This window comes from Pogoniulus pusillus, chromosome 8 (genome assembly GCF_015220805.1).
Source record: "Pogoniulus pusillus isolate bPogPus1 chromosome 8, bPogPus1.pri, whole genome shotgun sequence".
Lineage (NCBI taxonomy): Eukaryota > Metazoa > Chordata > Aves > Piciformes > Lybiidae > Pogoniulus > Pogoniulus pusillus.
Genome location: NC_087271.1, coordinates 8,920,289 through 8,943,506, shown reverse-complemented (window position 1 = coordinate 8,943,506; position 23,218 = coordinate 8,920,289). Strand labels below are relative to the sequence as shown.

General features: G+C 39.5%; 1 protein-coding gene across 1 annotated transcript; it reads right to left on the bottom strand.

Moving 5' to 3' along the window:
* Positions 1 to 42: 42 nt before the first annotated feature.
* On the bottom strand, positions 43 to 21,402 carry ZBTB41 (zinc finger and BTB domain containing 41). Its single transcript, XM_064147142.1, has 11 exons — positions 21,203 to 21,402; positions 19,551 to 20,751; positions 17,910 to 18,117; positions 17,176 to 17,245; positions 14,377 to 14,524; positions 13,223 to 13,352; positions 11,681 to 11,776; positions 10,945 to 11,051; positions 9,367 to 9,472; positions 8,582 to 8,670; positions 43 to 7,832 (listed from the first exon to the last, which is right to left on the bottom strand). Exons 2-11 carry the CDS (start codon positions 20,668 to 20,670, stop codon positions 7,189 to 7,191), a joined length of 2,718 nt encoding a protein of 905 aa, XP_064003212.1. The 5' UTR covers positions 20,671 to 20,751; positions 21,203 to 21,402; the 3' UTR covers positions 43 to 7,188.
* Positions 21,403 to 23,218: the final 1,816 nt, after the last annotated feature.

Genomic DNA, 23,218 nt, shown 5'->3' with positions numbered 1-23,218 from the left:
AATGCCCTTCCCATACCCAAATAAATGAAGCCAAGCCAAGCATTTTTCTAAATAAATTTAATTTCCAAAATAGTTTAAAATTAAAAGAATGAGATGCACGCAGATTTTAGGGAAGAAAAAAAAAAGCCTGTCATGAGCTTTAACCCCCCAAAACAATACTATGTCGCCACCTTGCTTGAAAAAAGAAAATAATAATTAAAACAAAACAAAACACCAAAACACCAAACCAAGACAGCATGAGTTCCCCTGCAAGAAGTCTTGTGAAGCAAGCCATGTTAAGACAAAAGAATTTACATTTCCATAACAAATAAAATCACACATAGGACTCAGTACTTCCACATTTACAGTGCACTTTCTAACTTTTCCTTACAGTAAAGAATTTCCTCTAAAAAGACAACTTTCAGATTTCATCTAAAATATCAGCCTCTACAGATTACATTTAGAACATGTTATCTCATATACCAGTGACAAAAAAAATATTGAGTTTATTTAACCTTATTCTTCTGTATAAAAGGACAAATATTTAAACATGATCAAAATGTTTATGGGACATTTGAAAAAAAAAAAAAAAGTTGCCATGGTTACCTTTATTCTACCTGACCCTTTTAAACCAAAACATTTCTTGTGAACCATGGAAAAGATCCTTATGGTCTTGATCAAAGTGACTGACCTGCATTTAGTTCTGTCAGCGTCATTCCTCAATGCCTGTGCTGAAACAACCAAACCACTGCGAGCTGATATTGTAGAAAAAGAGCACAAGTGAGAGCAGTTACAAGGACCTGCAGATAAATGTGCTCTATTTCCCTCAAGTTTCAGACAGAAAAGGATCATGCAATCTGGATCACTTATGCATGTATGCTCAACACAGAAAAAAACCATGTATTTTTAACCGTTTTCAGGGGACCACAAAACCCTACTCACCTACAGCAGCCTTCTCAGAATTCATTCATAATTCTACATTCATGAACTTCTACATTGAAATTGCTCTAAATTTAAAAGCATGAGGGCCATTTATTCCTTAGCACTCCACAACACATTTCATGTTTGATAGGCACATCACAAGGCTGCTGCTTTGAAGGAGTCTTCAGAGTTCTGGATGCACTTTCATGTTAGTTTGTAGTGAAATAAGCTCAGCTCCCTGATGATACCAAACACATTTTTTGTCCTTGTATTCTAGCATGACCCATCTTTATAAACAACTACCTGAATTATATCTCAGACTTTATAAAGTAGCACTACTTTTTTAAGGAAACCACATCTTTACAGAACATATATCAGCGCCATTACAGTTACTGATGTTTGGCTGTCCAGGGATAGTGTAAAGGTTTTGGTTCATTGGGGTTTCTTCTCCCCTCACAAGTGGCTGAGTGAGGACACCGCCAAGGCAGCCAGCTGAACCAGCCAATGGGCCCATGTGTGGAGCCCTTCTGATCACTTATGTGTGCCCTTAAATGGAAGAGAAGGTCTCTGGGCCTAAAGGCAGACTCACAGGCACTTCAGCTACTCTGGCCTCAAACAGCAGGGGCTGCAGCTATACCATAAAGTCAGCCTGTGTTGGTTATCAGTTGCCCCAGTACAGAAAAGGAAACACATGAAAAAAATAGTTTGTTTCACAAGTGCTGACAACGAACCCAAGTCACCATGAGAACAGGAGGAAGAGCCAGAGGTCTTTATGCCTGAGCTGCTGTGAGATTATGTGAAAGGATTTTGGTCTTTGGCCACCATCACCTGGCTGCTCCAGTGAGGGGTATGGAATGAAAGGGCAGGGAAGCCAAGCAGCTGGAATCTCTGTCTAGGGAAGGGGGACTGACAAAGCAATGGGAAAATAGCCACAAGTCCTCAGCCTCTGGAGGTGACTTCTGGCAGGTGCAAGGGATAGGTACTCCTTCAAGAAAGATGTGTCACCCGAGCAAGCAGCCCGTGGGTCAGTTTGAGCAGAACAAGATATAAAAATAAGCTCCACTGCAGCAGGTATGAATGGTTCCACCTGAAGCCTCTGACAGAGCACCAGGGGAGACCTGAGGCCAACCACTAGGGACTTTGGAATCAGGGATACAAACGATTTGAAGCCAACTACGCTCCAACTGAAAAAGAGATATTGGCAGCATGTGAAGGAGACCAAGCTGCCTCAGAAGTAGTTGACACCAAAGTACAGCTTCTCCTGGCATTCTGACTGCCAGTGCTGGGATGGATGTTCGAAAGAAGGGTCTCCTCTAGCCATCACACGATGCCACATGAAGAGGGTTGCACTGATAAAGCGACGGGCTCAGAGAACCCAAAAATCCTGTAAGTCAATACAAGCTGTCCAGAAAGCAAAGATTTTGGGATACCACCAGAGGAGAAGGAAACATGCTGAGGAAGCCCCACTGTATAACAAATTGCCAGATAATGAGGAGCAATATGCCCTGCTCACTGATGGGTCCTGTCACATTGTGAGAAAACACCGAAGGTGGAAGTCTGCTGTGTGGAGTCCTACATAATGGGTTGCCAAAGCTGCTGATAGGAAAGGTGAATCAAGTCAGATTGCAGAAGAGTAAGCCACTCAACTGGCTTCAAATACTGCTGAGCAAGAAAGGCAGACAGTGCTCCGTGTCTCTACAGAGAAGGATGGTGGCACACGCAGTGCGGGGAGTAGCTGCAGCAATGGAAGGAAAGCAACTGGCAGCACAGAGGTAAACCCATCCAGGATGCTGAATTATGACAAGATACTGCTGCTCAGGTAGAAAACCTAGCATTCAATAATGTCTTTGGACTTGATCTCAGAGGCCTTTTCCAACAGAAACAGTTCTATGATTTTACAGTGAAAGTATGTCACAACCATGTACCCAAGAGCTGTGCCACTGAAGGACATCAGAATAGCCAACAAGTGGATCAGGCTTCTAAGACTAAAATGGTTCAGGTAGATCTAGACTGGCAACATGAGGGTCATCAAGGAAGAGATGCAACATAGAGATGAGCAAGGTCAAGGGGTGCACTTAACCCAGGACATGATTGCGCAGGTTATCCATAAATGTGAGCTGTGCTCCAAGCAAGCCAGCCACAAGATTAAAGCATCTGTGGTATAGGGAGCAATGGCTGAAATGCAAATACTGGGAAGCCTGGCAGATTGGTTACATCACACTCCCACAAACCTGCCACGGCAAATGCCATGTGCTCACAATGGAGGAAGCAATCACCGAATGGCTGGAAACAAATCCAGTGCTCCATCCCACCACCTGGAACACCATCCTGGACTCTGAAAAACAACATAGCACCCTAGAGAGAATAGAGTCAGAAAACAGAATAGAATAGAATCAACCTGGCAGAAGGACAGAGAAACCAATTGTGTACAGCAAGGCGATCTAATCTGGGGTGAAAAGAGACAGTGAATTAAATCTCATGATGTAATTTGTTGGGCAGGATGTAGATGGTACAGAAGAGGAAGCAAATAATGTCTGGGGATCAGCTAGGATATGATTAAGTTTTTGGTTTTGACTTTCTTCCCTTCACAAGATGAAAGGAGAGACAGCCAAGACAGCCACCTGAACCAGTCAATGGATATTTGACACCACACTGACATGCCTGCTACAGAAGGGAGGAGCTGGCCAGGACTTGGGTAGCTTTTCTATGGGAGCCAGGGCCAGGCAAATGGTGTCTCTCTGTACTGTTCTGTCAAACTCTCTTTATCTCAAACTACACACTTTTGCCTTTTTCTCCCAATTCTCTTCCTACTCCACTGGGCAGCAGGGGAGGGGGGGTAGTTATGTAAACACCTGCATGGGGCTTGACTGCAAACTGGGCCTGAACCATGACATCAGCATAAAAAGAACCCACGAGAGCCTCACCTCTGTAGGAAAAGTGTCAGTGCTCAAAGAGGAAATACCATTATAAATAAATAACCCAAAATAAACCATCCACTTTAAGAATTAAGGGCAGTAACACAGTCAACAACCAGAAACTGGCTTAGCAAAACCCACATAATCCAATGTTCAAACAGGCTGAGTGCACTAAGTTCTCAGAACCACAGAGCAGTTTAGAGTGCTTCACAGACTTCACTCCTCCCCAAAAGCCAGTACATGGAAAAGAGCAACTTTTTGCAATGTGCCACTGATCATTCTTTAAAGTTATCTTTGAGAGACCTGCCTCTTCCTTCTTTGGCAACAAACAGTCAACTGAGTCAATGACTGCCAGATAAAACACAGCCTTTATTACAAAAGCACCCTCCAGCTCAACAGGACATGCACTCTCAGATGAGTACATAGACATATCAAAGTGGAGGTATCAGACACCTAAGGAGTTTCGACCCATGCAGCTGTGAAGTACAGATCTCTGTCCTTCAGGTCCAGTCCTTTTAAGAGGAACTGCTCTCCATCAAGCAGAGACCAGCTACTTCCACCTACCAAATGAAGTACTAGTCCACGAAAAAGTACTTTGCTCATATATGAATTTTAAATAGATGTAAAGCCATAACAATTATAACTCATGATATTAAAAAAATAAAAACTATGTATGTAGCACTTAAGCCTTTCCTATTTTCTTTAACTGTCAACTGGCAATGATCCAGCCTGACCAGCAGGTAAAAACACTAACTAGTAGAGTTATCTGCAAACAAAAGAATGCCAAAGAACTAGTAGGTCATTTATTCCAGGAATGACTAGTAATTCTGGCCACTCAAACAGCAGATAGCACTCATTTTTCTGAAAAATGAGTCCTTTCATAGTCTCTTTTTAGTTGGGCACCCAAAAGCGCAAAGCCCTTTGGAAGATACTGACCTTATTGTTTTCTGAATAATCAACTGAACTAGAAAAAAAATTATTCAGAATATATATAAAAGGCACAATCATGAAAGAATTTTTAAAAGGACATTATCAAGTAAATATGCTCCAAATTCCAACTTAGTATTTTCCTAGAGTGCCTTCTGAAAAGACCTGACTTTAAAAGAAAATATTAGTTGCCAACTACTTTTAAGCCACTGTTTGACCAAAATCATACAATACCTTTCTATTGTAGGACAGAAAAGACAAGAAATAACAAAGAGTTAGGCTTTTTAGTCTGAGAACTACACTGACATCATTGATGTTGGGCTATTTTCAACAGTACAATTACAAGTGCTGGGAACCACGTTTCATGTCCACGTGCGGTTGTATAAATACGACACATACATGTTGACTTCAAAAACTACACATAAAAGAGCTATTTTCAAGCCATGGAGCATAAAGATGACAGAAACAGAGATGAAGGTGGAGTAAGAAAGCAGGAAGGGTAGTACTTGATAGTGTCCTTTCAGAAGGTGGCATTCAATGGCCTCATTATTGCTGTGTAATTGCTAGTATTCAGCTCTTACCAGATATATTTACAGCATGTCAGTCTGAACATTCCCAGAGCACAGCTCTAAATTTTACTTTAGAGATACAAACATAGAACAGTTAAACATATGCAGTCCTGTTTTAGAAACTGGACTTTCAAAGTTTAGGACTTATATTGTGCTTCTTTGGCTAAGTCCTCCTTAAATATTGGTAACACTTAAAATTCTATAACTGCCACTATTTAACAGCCAACAGAAATCTTTGGTGTGTTTAGGTTAAGAATCCATTAGGATGCAAGCTTCAAAATACAAACATTCAGGCAACTCTGGCCCCTCTCCTGCAACTGCTTAATGCTGAAGTAGATGGGGATTAACAGAATCGAACACCAAAGTATCTGAATAGAATTTAAAATGATTGATGCTGCTCAAGAGTCTATAGAACTGCAGTAACAAGAGAGCCTTTTACCATATATTGCTTGTGCTCAGGTCATGGATAAATTTAACAGTTACAATACCACAAATACATACAACCAGTTTCCCATTTTAAAGTTTCTTTAAGGTAATAATTTAAGAATAAGGAAAACTGGGCAAAATTTTGTCTTATTATGTAATCCTGTGAACAATAACAAAGATTATAAAATTACATCAGATACTTTCTTTGGCATAATATTCACCAAATAAACACAGAACAATTATTGTTAAAGTAGGCTTAAACCAGAAAGTTTGACGAGATTAAATTATAGTAGATGTCACAGTGAGTCACACTAGACTTGTACTTCAGAATGGTTCTTTTGGGAAAAAAAACCCTTATGTCCAGCAGACAAAAGGCTAAAAGTAATTCAAGACATAAAATGTTCTACAGAGTTTGAGTTTGTTTTCTAACACAGCACATGAAAATGAAAACCAAACCAATTTCACTAGCAACTCACAAAAGATTTATAATTATTGATTATTTCTCTTTGTTTTTTAAATAGAAGTTGAGTACTGGTCTGGAAATAATAGCCTTGAAATTTCTTCTCAATCACAAATAACCTGAAAACAGGCATGCTAATGTGGGCCCCTGGTGTAACTTGTGCTCTAACAAGGATAAACCATGCCAATCATTGATCAATTGATCATCGATAAATTAAAATGACCTTGCAAATACCCCCATTTCTTTCTAAGGTAAGAGTGTGGGGCACACTTTAGAAGACAAACAACACTGAAAAAAATCGAGAGAAAAAAAGCATATTTAAATGATATAGGACTAACTGTAGTAAATTAGACAATACCACTGTCTAAATCTTCTGACATAATTCAGTATTAGAGATCATGGAAGAGTTGAGAGGCCAAGGTTAGGCAGGGAGCATCTTCATAAAATTTCTCAATCACTTTTCAGGAGAATCTAATTCCTGTGTTCATAGACTATGCTCCAGAGGCTGGCACACTTTAAACTCCTCCAAACATCCCTGAAACAGTATTTTGTGTGAAACATAAAAGTTTTCAAATACTCCTGCCTGTCCTTGCAACTTTTAATGAATTTGATATAGTCCTTATTAATTCTTCCAGAATGCTTTCTTTCACACTTAAAACATTAACTCAATGTGAGATGCAGAAAGGCAAACAGTATTTTTAAATAGTCAGATTCCATTTTTCAGCCACCATCCTTGTAAGACATTTCAGAGCATAGTTTTTAAAAGACCACCTATAAGATTTTTAAAATCTCTTAAAATCACAAGAAACACTCTTCCAATGCGCATCAAAATGTGCCTAAATGTTCAAATATTATGTAAACAAACCTGTTCATCCAAAACTATGCAGAAGACTCGTGAGTCCAAATAAAATATAAAATACAAATCTTAATTGCCATATCAGCCTCCTGTTGGCTAATGGCTTAGTAAATTAGGTGGAATGTTATGGTCTGATCATGAATGTTCATTGTTTGAAATATTCTGGACAGCAGGAGCTGTATCTAGCCCCAGCAAAGTTCCAAGGTATGACTGGTCTCTAGGATCCAACATTTGCTCAGGCCTCACAGGATGAACAAGATTTGCAGGCTGTGGAGTAAGAGTATATTTCTCTAGAAATGAGAGATCTGTTGCTCGCTGATAATCGGTTTGCTCAGGCTGCGGAGGAAGCATGCCGTGCGACTGTGCTGTATGCGGTACTAGATCAGCTTGTGGATCAGACATCTGAACCGGTACCAGAGTCACAGGCACACACACTTCTGTAGATACATTCTGCAGCAAAGTTTTGTCTTCTGACTGATATGCTTTGGACTGTTCCACATACTGTTTAGCCTCAGTTTGGTAAACTTTGTCATCAGAGGTGTACTGCACTGGTAAGGACACTAGCTTTTCCTCTGAGGATGATGTCAATGCCTCTTCTGCAGCCTTTGAACCATGAACATGATCAATATGATATTTCAGCTTGTCTTTTCGTTTGAATGTTGCATTGCAGTGATGGCAATTAAAAGGTCGAGCATCCGAATGAATAACCATGTGTTTTGTTAGTGTCTTCTTAATTCTGAAGCACTGATTACAGATTTGACATTTGTAGGGTTTCTCGCCTGTTATGAGAGAGGAGTAAGAACTAGTTAATTCTGAGCAGCACCACATCACACATAAAAATGAAAATACATACATGGATTACAGCATAAATATCTTGTGTATAAACCAATTTTACTGCAAAGAGCATAGATTTAACACCAATTTTGGAAGCAAAGGTGCCATTAGAAGTTTGTTAAGAAGCTGTTATTAGCGTACTCTTCTCCTTATACACAGTTCTCTCAATACTTGGGATTTCTGTCAGGCATATAAAAGATAAACAGAATATTTAAAAAGAGTTGTCTTCAATTTCTTATGATACAGGTATTAAATGATCTCAGTTTGTACTTCAATATATTTCAAAAGGACAATGATTTTCCTGGACATAAGGCAGAAAAAACAAGGGCAAACAATTAAGGACATAAACCTTTCCAAAGAGATTTAAATTACAACTTGAAATGTAGTACTCTACAGACCACAAAAAAATATTTAAAGGGAAAAAAATTCAAGAACATACACCAAGAAACTAAAGAAAAAGGTATAGAGGGCACATCACATGCCTGTGTTGAGAATTGCCAGTATTTCAACAAATACATTTAGCAGCTAGTATTCAGGAATGACCAACATACAAGACAGAATAAAGTTTTGCTGCTTCTACTACTCCTGCACTGAATCCTCAACAAGCACAATGAATAATTCTGTCACTGCATTGATACACAAGAATACATTCCTGCATGTTTTGTATGTTTGTTGTGCTTTATCTTCTTATTACCTGAATGTGTCCTAAAATGCATTTCCAAACTTGATTTCCCTTTAAAAACTTTCTTACAGACTTCACACTGGTGAAATGTTGCTTTATATCTTTAAAAGAAAAAAAAATCTTATATTAAATATATATATATATATTTAAGGATAGAATAAAGCTACATGCACAGTCCTTTCTATAATCTTTTAAATGCAAACCAGCTGAATATCAGCATTTCCAAATCTCATCACTAATGTTCATATACAACACCAATAAAGTCAAACAAATTCTTTTCAATATCCAATCTTATTCCCTACTGGGATTGGCATAAAGAGCAAAAGTCACTGAAACTTCTTTTCTGACCCCAAAAATATCCCTAGCTAACATTTTTTTGCCCAAAATCCATGAGAGGCTTTCCCTTTGGCAGAATTATGCTATAAAATAAAGTACTAAGTATGGTTTAGGCTACTGGCTACCAAGAAAAAGCGAACAGCAAAAGCAGAGTACTATACTTTCAACACACAGAAGTCTATGGTGGTTACTATGCAAGTACAAACAGTCAAAACACATCCATTCATAACAATATTGAGATAGGTAAATAAGATAAAGTATCATTTTTTATGTGTCAATCAGCTAATTATACTACAAAGAAAACATCTTACTAAGGGACTTTTCTGACATCCGCTTCAAACTGTCCTCTCTCTATCAAGACTCAAGTAACAGGCATGACAACACACACAGACTACTAGAATTCTGCACAAACATGCAAGTCTCAATAAAATCAGCTACAGTACAAAAGTATTTACACTCACTTCTGCCAAACTTTTTCTCCTAGATGAACACTTTTATAATGAACAGTAAGGTGATCTCTACGGCCAAAACATTTTCCACATTCCTCACACTGATGTGCCTTTTCACCTACAGGGGGAAATCCAATACTGGGTTAAATCTTATGAAACTTATTAAATATCTAAGAGCTGTAATTGTAAACCATATAGGAGATCCACGTTCACAAAGTCCAGACAATCCAGCTCTTCCTTGTCTTATTCAGAGAATGTTTCCATTAGCAAAGAACAAAATTCAGGAAGCAGGTTGGTTCTATCAGGGTAAGGACTTTTACCACTTATTATATATGAATATTATCAAACCTTTGGTATTTCCACAAGGAAATTTCCATTCAGAAGCTAAGAGATGCTTCCCCAAACACCTTCTGCATAATAGGTTCAACTGAATGACTGAGAACCTGCTCTTGCATTATTATGACTCAAAATGTGGTATCTTCAATAATTCAAGGGATTTAAAAGGAAACTGATGGAATTTTAAGTTCTAAAAATTCTTAGCAGAAAATAATTGGTCTATTTCAATAAAGTTTCCTTTTAAATATTTTAATTCTTTTAAAGTATTCATCTTTTTAGTTATCCTGATATCCATAGTTACCTTTTTTTTTATGCTGCTGTTTAAAAGTACCCTTATTCTTTTTTCAGTCATCTTGAGATCTTCCACAAAGTGGCACAATATTTCTTCTCCTGTAAGACTGTGAACAGTCAAAGAATGTAACTTTCTAGAAGGGGGAAAAGCAAATAGAGTAGAAAAGAGGATTTTTTTTGTCTGTGTGTACTTGAGTTTTCAAAGATTTCTTTATTTTATAGCAGGCATTATGATTTCAAACACCAAAAAGAAGCTGTCCTTCAAAATAAAGGCTCAGAAAGTTTAGACTCTGATCACTTTCATATTTTCATGCTGCCTAGAAAGTATTTTGCCTCCTAGACCACATTCCCTTTAAAACTTGTTTTGAAAAGGAAGTCCCTAGAGAATCTTCCTTCTTCCTATACATTTTATAACCTTTCTGCTCCTAGTGCAACAAATTCTTTTCTTCTTCTTCCTGATCATCCCCATCTGTCTGTTCTCAGGGTTAACTCCCACCACCTTCCTTCCATCTCTCTTCCACATAACAGGGACTTCAGAAACACCTCTTTGATGTTCTTACATTAAAGTGATCAGTGCACAAACTTTGACAGAGACTGTGACAGCTTCTTCTGCGTTCTGGCAATGTGTCACACAACTGCTATTAAAAAAAAGAAACCTGAACTCATTAAAAAAAAAAATCCTCCTTTCCACTTTTGCTTTATTCTGTTAATTTTAAAGCAATTCACTGTTACATGTTTTGACTGTCCCTCAGCTTTTCATGTCAACATGGAGAAAACACCAGGCTATTAAAAGTTGAAAACATGTAAGATCGACCAACTGTAGTGAACCTTAAAGACAGTGAGAGGACCTTCTATCAGGCCCAAAACATTGTATGTACTGAAAAAAAATCCATAATTGATTTTCTATTTGATCTTATTTCAAAACCAGTTATTTTGAAACCACTTTTCAAAGGAGTTGCCTACCTGAATGTATTTTTTTGTGTTTTGTCAGATGGTCATGCCGAATAAATGTTTTCCCACATTCTTCACATTCATATCTCTTGTCATCATGATGGACTCTTAGATGAAGTCTGCACATTTATAGTCAGAACCATAAAATGCCATTTTGTTAACATAATCTGCACTGATAATTCCATGTAAAATACAGAAATACAGTCACACAAATATCAGGAAAAAAAAAATTGCAGTTGAGGCATGCTTAAACTGGTCTTGCAAAGCAAGAGAGAACACAGCTAAACTATTACATTTGACATAAACTTCAGAACATTTTATTCCTCTCCTTGTTTTCTATTTGAATAACAGTAGTTTAGAATCATAGAATCAACCAGGTTGGAAGAGACCTCCAAGATCATCCAGTCCAACCTATCACCCAGCCCTAACCAATCAACTAGACCATGGCACTAAGTGACTCATCCAGTCTTTTCTTGAAGACACCCAGGGACGGTGCCTCCACCGTCTTGCATATGCAAGAAAATCAACTTTGATACAGCATTTGTATGGGATTCTGGCTGTGTTTAAACTGCCAATGGATTATAAATTCAATGAATTCTCACAGGTTATTAATATATTTCCAGTGATTAAGCATTAAAGCATTCACTAATGCTTTCCGAGTAAGTAAATCCCAACACATACACCACAAAAAATGATGCTGCTAACATGGTGGATACATATTACCAACTTAATTAACAAAACCCTGTACCTGTAAGAGCTTCCATGACGAAAACTCTGGCCACAAATACTGCAGAGATGAGGCTTCTCTCCACTGTGAATTCTCAGGTGTTCTTTCAAAGTTGTTCTGTTTGACAAAGGCAGGAAAATTTAATTTTAACCAAACTTATTTTCTCAATTTCCTTCACACTGATGGAACACAATATATCCAAATAACTGCATCAACTTATTCAGCTACAGCCACACACACATACATTCAAAGGCAGTATGGCAACCTACTACCTACTGAATCACCTGGACCTAGAAACAACATAAACCAAGAAACAAAGCACTGTCCCAGTATTCATCTGGACCACATACAGTAAACAGCAATGCTGACACTACTTTCTGTGTAATAATTTCCTTGTTACCAGAACTTTAAAGTGACACTGAAAAGAAACCTAGATCACAGATGTTAAATTTAACTCATCACAGATCTTATTTTAAAATACATATGTATTTATACACACATACATATGTATACATATGCAAGTCTACTTTTACTATCACTTTTCTAACAAAAGACCCAAATGGATGCAGGTGAAAATTTTTCACAAGCAAAGGGGTCAGACAATAAAATTTACTGCCTACACAGCCAATAAAGTGTGTGAAATAAATGAAAAGAGAAAATTCTTTGGCATGTGAAAAACTTAAAAGATGTTCTTTATAGAGCACTACGAGACAGCTGCACTTTAGCCACGTCAGCAACAGTTAAAAAAAAAAAAATCACTTTTCCCCTCATGTGCACAGAACAGAAATGGTGAGGAATGGAATCTTCATTTTGTTTTGCTTCTCTATGTGCTTTTCTATATATTAGAATTTGTAAGCTATCATTGAGAGCTTCTCATTTTCAAAGCACTAAATTAACATTTTTTTCCTCCACCTTGAGAAGCAGCAGCAAAGGTAGTACAGTATTATTCCATCTTTCATTAAACTGTATCTGCAATAGTCAAATTTCTTCTTCAGTACATTTATCAAAATATCTGTGGCAGAAAACTCTTCCCCAGACAAATGTAGGATGTTCTGCACAACACAGGAATCATAAGTGAAGTGAATTAGTGGTATGAGCTCCTTAATACAGTTTCATAACTGATTACCTACAGTTGTCAGCCTTAGAGGTCATCAGGAAAATCACATGCTACGTATGTCTCTGGTGACACCTTTTAATCATAGTATCATAGAATGGTCTGAGTTGGAAGGGACCTCCAAAGGATATTTAGTCCAACCTCGGAGCATCCTCAACTAGATCAGGTTGCCCAGAGCCCTGCCAGGTTGCCCTTTGACTATCTTCAGGGCTGGGGCCCCAACCACGTCCCTAGGGCAACCTGCTCCAGTGTTCCACTACCCTCATGGTAAAGAACCTGTTCCTAACATCCAACCTAAATCTGTTTTTCTCTAGTTTGAAGCCATTGCCCCTCATCCTATCTCTGAAACAGTTTAATTAGTGTTAAGAACTTGAAGTTACAACATATTCAAACACAGCACACGATATACTGCTCTGTTCCGAAGCTCAAGCAGTCACACGACTCCTTACCGCTCCCTAACGGATTTTCCACAGATGAAGCATGTCCACTTTCTCTTTCCTCCATGAGTACATTCTATATGGCGCTTCAGATTTCCTGTATCATTAAACTGGCGGCCACAAATATCACAAGGAAAAGGTCCTGCAAGGAGATAACACACACGGCATTATTCACTGTCAGCTGCACAGATCAGCTTGTTGTGAAAATTCTGTTCAATTCACAAAGCAGAAGTTTTATCTGACACATGATTAATGTTTAATATGGTCAGCACACTCTACACCCTGTGCACTTTTTGTTCAGGTTTTTTCTAATATCTACTATTTTGACATGTTTCATGACCGTAAAGCAAAAACTAAGAATTAATAGTTTAGAATTAAGACCATTTAAGACTGCTTGAAAAACAAATTCCTATTACTGACACCAATCTATTTCCTAACTGGCAGAAATAATTAGTAGCACTAAAAGTATTTGGAATACTTCAGGACGAAAGAAAAAGGTCTTTGGAAAACTTCAGAAAGAATCATAGAATCAACCAGGTTGGAAGAGACCTCCAAGATCATCCAGTCCAACCTATCACCCTGCCCTATCCAATCAACTAGACCATGGCACTAAGTGCCTCATCCAGTCTTTTCTTGAAGACCCCCAGGGACGGTGCCTCCACCACCTCCCTGGGCAGCCCATTCCAATGGGAAATCACTCTCTCTGTGAAGAACTTCTTCCTAATATCCAGCCTATACCTACCCTGGCACAACTTGAGACTGTGTCCCCTTGTTCTATTGCTGGTTACCTGGGAGAAGAGGCCACTCCCCTCCTGGCTACAATGCCCTTTCAGGTAGTCTGACTCCATAGTTACAAACAAATTTCACGCAAAACAATGTCATGTTTTTAGAACAAAACTAGTTAATTCTTCTTCCCACCCCAAATTTTACATTTATTTAGGCACAATGCAGTATCTCCAGAAGACAGCTCAACAGAAGATTAAAAAAAAAACCCTAGCCAACAAAAGAAACAACAAATGAAACAAAAAACCTCCCCCATATATCTGATAAAAAAAGAGAACTGGAAAAGGAAGTGGGGTGAAAACCAGACTGGTAAGAACATACAAAGGTGGAGGAAGGTTTTACTTTAAATCTATTGTTTACATGTCAGAGGGAGGTTTCTATACCGAGATGGAATTTTTCTTGATGTTTCAGTCTTGCAAACCGGGATTTAAAGTGCTCCTCGCAGTAGGTACACTTAAAGGGTTTATTCTGAGAGTGAAGGATCATATGCTCTTCTAAATGAAGTCTTCGAGTGAAGAATTTATTACAGATCTAAAACAATAATACACTTTGTCAAAAACACATCAGTCATTTGCAGAAGTTTTCCCTACTCAGAAGCTCAGTTTAGTTCATCTACTGTCTGCAGCAACATAAGATTAAGCAGCTCATACTGCAAAGCACACTCTATCCTAACTTGTAAAGCTTTCTGTTCTATATAAACCAAATTACACTATATAAACCAAGATGTCAATTCATGGCAAAGCACTGGCAATTCCTGCATACAGTTAAATGCTCTTCCCTTTTTCTTACTGCTGACTCCAGCACTTACCAGGTCTCAACACAGTAACTAAGCAGAAAATATCCCAACAAATAGCTTTAGCTTGCTTTTGGATGCTGAAACAGTTCAGCTGCACTGTGATAAAAGCTGCAGTAATATATACTACTGCAGATTTAGAATCATTCCTGTTCTTTTATTTCCTCTGGGAAATTCCCTGACAGCATATATTACAGAGAAAATGCCAGTAACAACAAAGAAATATAACTCAAAATATACTTCAGTTTCAGAACTTTCATTATGTTAAAATTGTGAGCTTTTTACTATTGCTTTCAGATTGATGAAAATCTGAATGCACAAGAATTATTAGTAGTCATGAAAGTAAGCATGCAGTTCAATCACAGAACTGAAGTTAAAGCTCAAATTTAGGCATTTAAACTTGGTATTATAACTAAACATCAGAGTCCTGTACTTTAACATAAACCAAAAAGGTGCTCATTGACCTTATTGTGGAACTGTTGCCATTGTTTACAGTAGCTACATTTAGTACTAATTCCCATGCACTGCATCAGAACACACCCAAATCAGAATCAACAGATTTGTTTAAAAGCTCATTAACATTAAAGATAAGCATGAAAAATCCCATACCTGTAAAAAGTGTAACAGCCTGCATGCATTTCTTTACTAGTAAAGAGGAAAAGCTGAGGGAGCTGGGTCTCTCTAGATTGGAGGAGACCGAGTGGTAACCTCATTAATGTTTATAAATACGTGAGAGTGCCAGGAAGACAGAGCCAGGCTCTGCTCAGCGATGTGAATGACAGGACAAGGGGCAACGGGTGCAAGGTGGAGCATAAAAGGTTCCACATGAACATACAGAAAAAACATTTTCAACTGTGAGGGTGACAGTAACATTGGAATAGGATGCCCAGAGAGGCTCCTTCTCTGGAGACATTCAAAAGCTGCCTGGACGTGTTCCTGACAGCCTACTCTAGGTGATCCTGCTCTGGCAGGGGAGGTTGGACTAGCTAATCTTTCCCTTCTGACCTGTATGATTCTGTGATTAATACTCTTAATTGTTTCTGTGAATTTGCTCATACTCTTCAAGGATTAAAGCATGGTCACCAAACCTTGGTGTTCACACAGAGTACAGCATACAACAAGCTAAAGAAACCCTGCAGCTCCCATTTGTGGCATCTCTTCCCCTACAAAACAGTAAACAACCCAAAACCAAAGTCACAGCTTCTAAGGGCTCTGTCATTCTGAACTTCCACCCTTGCTTTCAATTACAGTTCATTTTCAGTGCATATGGGCTGTACAAGAGCATCAGCTCACTTTAAAAATAACCTGCTATTAATAGAAACTAAAAGTTCCAAGCCAAAACAAACAAATAAAATCCCCAAACAAACCACAAAGTTGAGTTGAGGAAATCATTCATCTGCTAAGAGCACTTTCCAAGAAATCCACAGTGTTGTGCAATTGAGTCTCACCATTAAAATGTTTCTTATCTAGTAAAAAACAGAACCTGTAAGATGTTCACTTGATGTAACTTCATCTGGAATATAATACCTGTTAGTTGACCTTCCAACTACAGGACCAGCAGAAGAAACACTACAAATTCCTACAGCTGACATTTCCCTAATTCCAACTATATGTTTATAAGTGCAAGTTCATAACCAAAGTACAGTTAGTAATTACATAATTACAGTTAGTAATTATGTCTGATATTACAGACAGAGGCGTATAGCAGTTTGCATAAATAAAACAACTGCCATGAAAAAAAGGAGTTAACTGATTCCCAAAAAAACAAAACCAAAATTTAACAAATCCTCACATTTCAAACCTTAAAATATTCTATGGCAGCAGCCAGATAGTGTATCTGAGTTCTACAAACTTATTTTTACATGTAGTAGAGGTAGTTTCACACATCTTGCTTGAGAAAATCATGGCAAGCAGTCTGTGATTTTAGAGCTAAATTCAGTATAAATTCACAACTCTGCTAATGTACATATACAGCTAAATGATTAAGTGTTTCAGATTTAGCATGTATCTTCTCTCAACTGACAGAGCCGTCACAGTCAACGTTTGATAAGCACAATTAATGGAAGAGAAACACTCTGTTTTTAAATTACTCATAACACTGAAGTCTAATAATTTGTAAATTTAATGTGATCAGTTATTAGCATTGTTAAAACACATCAAGAACATTGCCTTCAACTCTTTTAGAGTTTAATCTGGCATTATCTACATGGTCACCTGTACACACAGGTAAAATTCACTCATTCAATCAGCACAAAGAGGAAACTTACAGTATCACTGACAAAACTTAACTAAGATTTTACAGAAACACAAATTGTATCTTCACTTAAGCATTCAAGTCACAAAGCATAGTATGTTCACAAAAAACCAAAAGTACTTAAGTATTACGCACATCACATTTCCAACCTTCACTCTTTGTTTTCTTGATTGAAAGAAATTCATGTACACTCTCTGGATGAAACCTAGAAGATAGACAGAAGCTGCGTGTAATTAAAACTTTCCATGATGAAGCTCACCCAAATACTAAAATATCTACTTGTAAGCTTCATGTGTCATGAAATGTCATCAAGCAATTCAGTGGAAGAGAACGTTGCTAAATAAGCAGTTCTAAAGGAAGAAGTAACTAGAAAGCAGTGTAGACACCTGTAACATCTCACACAACAATCAGGAAGATAGAGGACACTTTCAACTCTAAGTCTTTATGGATAATTTTTAAAAAGATACAGCAGCATGTAAACAATAATTCTACCTTATAATTTCACCTACTAAATTTATTCACCTAAAGGAATCCTCAAGGAAATTATTTCTCCACCTATTATCAATGCTATAGCCTAAGTGTCTAAAACCAAAGCAGGTATTTTATTCTAACTGCAAATTCAAAGCAACATTGATAATTATTAAGACTGCTGTGCTCTCACTGAATGCTAGCTGAGTGAAAAATCTATTGCCTAACACCCACAGAAACACTACTTAGTCCTTACAGCAGGTTAGTTGATACTGCTAAGCCCCTTGAAAAAGATATAGAAATAATGTAGAACTTGCTATGTGCATACATACATTTCTCTTCACTTTTGAACTGAAAAACCCCAGCTCTTCCAAGTGTGAGACAGATTTGCTCATACTTGCCTCTTCACATGCTTCGCTAAAGTCTTCCTGCTTGCATGCAGTTTATTGCAGTAGGGACATTTGTGTTCCTTTTTATGAAAATCAGTGTCACTAGAGTGTTTCTTTCTGTGTACTGTCAGGTTGGACTTGGTTGAATAGCGCTGATGACATATGTCACACTCAAAAGGCTTCTCACCAGTGTGTACACGTGTATGGCTCTCATATTTGCCTGTACAACAGTAACAACAAAAAATCTATTAGCATAAACTGTAACAGGTATCACCTAAAATACACACATCTGGACTTTCTTCTATGGTATCTCTCTCAAATGAGCTCAAGATCCAAGTACCTTCCAACACACACCTAAAGATTTCTACTGGTTTACACAACTGAAACTTGCATGTGATCACATGCATTTGTTCCAAGGTTCGTCCATACACTTCCATCTTATTTTAAAGAGTAAAAATAAAAGTGTTCCAAGTGTCCGTTAAATGTGTGAGGGCTGCAAATCCCTCTTTATTCAACCCTACGGCATACCCAGATCTTAATTACTGAGTTATACCACTACTTTTTAATTACACATCCTGCAGTATTGTTTCAAAAGAGCAAACATCCTTGCAACACCTGCTATTTTCAAATAACAGAATGAACAATACAGGCTTTTGCAATTTTCTATATTTGTGACCCAAAACATCACCATAAACAACAATAATGTCTCATTTCTGTAACACTGCTTGTAGTTCTGCCTTGTGTTTGTGAGTCTTTACCTGAGGACAGAACTCCATCCTACACTGACTATCTACCTCCCTCAAGCCAAAATCAGCCTCTCTGCTTTGTACTATATAATATTTCTCTCTCTGAAGAATAGTCATCATACTTTGTGCAGCTAGATAAAGAAAGGAACTGTTCCATTCCAAACTCCCATGATTGAAATGTGGTCAGTACCTTACATAGATTATAATTTAACATTTATTCTGGCTGAAAGAACATGAAAATTCTGGAGTACAGTGGTAGTTTATTCTTAATGTGAGAAAGAAGTAATGGGTGGCTTAGGACTGGAATTTTTACCTTGAGTAACTACACATGTAGATTTGACTGTAACATAAATGATCCTAATCAAACAGATTAAGCTGGCAAAGTATTACCTGGTCCTAACTACAGATCAGTAAGACCCAGCTAGAAATCAGTGGATAGGTCCTCAGCATGTATGCATTATGTAGAACAGAGGAATTTCAAGTTGCTTGACAATGGTGTTATTTTACCACAGCAACATTGTCAGCATTGTTACTTCAGTTGGCAGAAAATCCAGTACGTGTTTCAGACTTCATATGAATTTATCATTTAATATTGCTAAATTTCCCTTGTTTTCAAGGCTACTTTTACACACCATACTAACAAACAGAATCCAGAGCAATGAAAGAGAAGTAAACTTAGTATTTGCAGATTTTTCAAACAATGCAATCAGTTCATTTATTGAGACTGTTTAGCACCACAGACTGAACAAGTTAATACACTTTGAAAAATTAGCAGCACACTTGGATCAGTGAGATGATCCAGAAATTCTCATTTTCACTCCCTAGGACAGAGAAAAAGCTCATTTTATTTCCCATACAAACAGCACCACCACATGGTAAAAAGGAGATTAAGCTAACTTGCTCTTACCTATTCGATCAAATTTTTTGTCACACTTGGGACACTGCAGCAGCTTTTTACTACTGCTCTGAATGATGACTGGAGCTAAGCCTTCAAGCATATTTCCCACTGAACCAACTGCCTCGGAACCCTCTTCGGTATCATTCTGTTCTTTTTCACTTTGTTCTTCAGACTCTGAATCTTCACCTGACATTTCCTCTTCCTGTCCCTCCTCATCAGCGTTGCATTCACTTTCACTGTCTTCAAATTCACTTCTGTCAGATGTTTCCTTGTCAGAACTGATTTTTTCCAAATTGCTGTCAGAGACACCACCGCTTTCATTGTCACTGTTATCAAATTTAGCTGGACACTTACGGTTCCTTGTAGAGCGCCTAGTGGAAAAGTTAGCCTTCTCAACCATCTTTAACCCATGTTTTCTTTCCAGAGAAAGAGCTCTGTGGGCTTTTGCCAAATGATTTTCTAAGGCTTTCTTGTAACAGAAACTTCGATCACAGAAAGTACACTGATGACTATTTAAGAGTTTGCCTGTCAGTTCACTGAGTGTTTCCACGGGTGTAGGCACATCAGTTACATCAGTCTGTACATTAGAAACAGTTTCGTTATTTAGTAACTTCACTGCATCTATGATATCTAAAAATTTTGCTGCTTCCAGAACTAACGGAATTTCATTCTTATACACAAAAAACTCAGAGGTGTAGAGAAACTCAAGCAAATGCTGAAAGACTGAGTGAGTTACGTGATCTAATGTGACAACATCGGTGCTTGGATTTTTGCTCAAACAGGCATGGAAATAACTACTCCCAACAGCCACTACAACTTTGTGAGCACTAAATTCTTTTCCTTCTACAATTATGAGTAAATCACAAAATGATGGATGCTTTTGTCTGTCATCATTTAAGTATTTAAGTAGATTTTTGTTATACTGCAAAGAGCTTAGGAGCTTTCTTTGCTCTGATGATGGTGAAAGTTCTTGGGAAGATTCAAGCTGATCTGCAGGGGCTATTTCTGCAGACTTTGAGACAATTTCTTGTGCACAGTCTACTACAAGAATTTGTTCTGAAGTATCTTTCTCATGGCCAAGATGAACTTTCTCGTTTAGATTTGCAGCGAGCTGTCTCCTTTTCTTCATTGCAGAAGCGCAACTTCAAAATCAGGAGCTTCATAGGTGACTAGGAAAAAAAAATCTTGTGATGACTGTTCTGCTCCAGACCTTGGGAAAAAAAAAAAGGTAGCAAGAATTTTATAAACTACAAAATAATGACGATTAAAATTACATCTTAGTACTTTCTTGTTAATGCCTTCTGTACTTCACACTGTTTCATCTATCCTGCATACCTGAAGCCGTTAGTCAATTACCAACCTCAACACTTCCCACTCCTGACCACGGCACAACGCTACTCAGACCAATGAACTGAGCAGACTATTATTAGATCCAAAGAGACGGCTGGGACTGGTTTTGCTCGTCTCCTACCCACACAGAGCCCGCGAAAACACGCCCGCATGGGCGTACGCTGCTGCTGCTACTATTACACTGAGAAGCGTTCACTTTCTGTTTAAGCCAAGCACCGCAAACTAACGCCTCTGCTTTTCCTGCCCGCTGCCCATTCCCTCGGGCCAGCTCAGGGACGCGCCCCGCGCGGCCCTCTCCCCGCGCTTGTCACCTCCAAGTGTCAAGCCCGCGGCCGGGCTCCGCGCCTCCCTCGGCCTGACCCGCGGGCGGTGCCTTTGTTCTAAGGCCAGCAGGACCACCGCGGAGCCACGGCCCGGCGAGACAGAAGCCCCACAGCATCGACCTCGGGGGCAAAGAGGGCGCGGCAGACCCGCCCCCCTCACAGGGCTCTTCCTCAGGGCCCCTGCGCCCTGCAGAGCAGGGCTTAAAACGGCCGCGCCCGCCCCGTCCCCAGCTGCCCCATCGGCGAGCCCTCACGCACCCGCGCGGCGCCGGGCGCTCCCCGGGGCCCGCTCGGCCGCCAAACGCCGCCGCGCTCCGCGCCCGCCGCTTCCGGGTGCCGGCGCCGCGCGCAGCCTCACTCGGCGGCGGCGGCGCCTCCGAGCCTGCGCGGGGCGGGGTGGAGCCTTACCGGCGGTCCGGTAGCGGTTGTCTGTCTCTTGTCCCTCAGCTGTCGGGGCTGGCAGGCTCCGGCGGGGTGGGGCCGGGAAATGGACGTGAGCGGAGGCCGCAGGGCGGAATTGAGAGCGGAGCCGCACGCCTCTGTGGCGGGCAGCGAGGCATGTCGCGTGGTGTGGCCGCTGCGGGGCAGCCGTGAGCTGAGGGCCGCGCTTGCGGCCTTGCAGCAGGGCAAAGCGGCTGCGCGCTGGAAGGCAGGGCGCGCTGACGTTACCGTGTCACAGGGAGGGGCGCCGAGTGCCTGCCCGCTGCGCCTCGTCCTGCTTGCGTTTGCCACCCGCTTGTTTCCCGAGTGGTTTATAGCGCTCGCGTACGTCCCTGTGAAATCGCCTGGTTTCGTGCTTGTTGCTGTGTTCTGCTCAAGACCCACTTTCGAATTGAAGTCTACAATTTGATTATTCACTGTAGTGCATTAAAATAAAATTACATTCTAACAATTGCTTGAAATAAGAAGCAGTTTCAGTTCTTTCAGTTATTCTGAGGTGAAATTATGGCATCCGTTTGTTAGAGCAATCATAACTTTTTTCTTGCACTGAAGGCAAATACTGACCTACCTTCAGGGCATCTGCTCTTTTAGGATGACCAACTTAATGTAGACTCTACAGAAAGCATAAAAGTGAATTTACCTGTTTCTTTTTTGCATGGAAAACAGCACACTCAGAGTAGTGCTATGTTTTAAGCTGTGCCTTAAAAACATTTCACTCTAAAGAGCAAGTACATAAAAAGCACCATCTAGCAGGTAACTGGCTTTTGGGGACTCAGTGTTTCCATAGCAAATACTCTCAGTTTGGAAAGACAAATCTACATGCTTCCTGAATTTTCATGACTGAAATATCTAGGGAAAATAGAAGCTTGGTAACTGTTTTGCCAGCAAGAGGAAGCTGAAAGCTTACAGCAAACAAGGAAACTTAATGTGGAATAGGCCTGAGACTTAGCTTAGTTATCTCTGCACTTTAATGAGAGACACAGCGACCTGTAGCTACTAGATTGTCATGGACTAGAATTCCCACACCTGTTCCTCGGCAAAGAAAAAATAATGCAGATGTTCAACATACCTAATTTTTTTTGTCAGAGACTACATTTGTGCACATACTTGGGAGATGCTTCAAATGCAGGAAGGTGAATTGCAAGTAGGAGACATTCAGTCCCATTTAAAGCCAAACAGAGTTCATATCACAGTATCAGCAAGGTTGGAAGAGACCTCATAGATCATCAAGTCCAACCCTTTACCACAGAGCTCAAGGCTAGACCATGGCACCAAGTGCCACGTCCAATCCTGCCTTGAACAGCTCCAGGGACGGCGACTCCACCACCTCCTCGGGCAGCCCATTCCAGCATCCAATGACTCTCTCAGTGAAGAACTTTCTCCTCACCTCAAGCCTAAATGTCCTTAGATGGAAGTGAAGAATTAAGGCCAAGCAAAATTACTTTCATGCATAATTACTCCCATCAGCAGAATTCAGAGTTGGCATCCACCCTCCCCATGAAGAAAGCAGAATATGCACCTCTGCATTATAGCATGGACTTTGGCCCAGACAGAATTTTCTTC

What these genes read in the sequence shown, in the direction of transcription:
- ZBTB41 (XM_064147142.1), bottom strand. Translation starts at nt 20,670, where the DNA reads ATGAAGAAAAGGAGACAGCTCGCTGCAAATCTAAACGAGAAAGTTCAT. An exon ending in GGAAAATCCGTTAGGGAGCG is followed by an intron (nt 11,777 to 13,222) that starts GTAAGGAGTCGT and finishes TTTGTCAAACAG; the next exon opens with AACAACTTTGAAAGAACACC. An exon ending in ACACAAAAAAATACATTCAG is followed by an intron (nt 9,473 to 10,944) that starts GTAGGCAACTCC and finishes TTCCCCCTGTAG; the next exon opens with GTGAAAAGGCACATCAGTGT.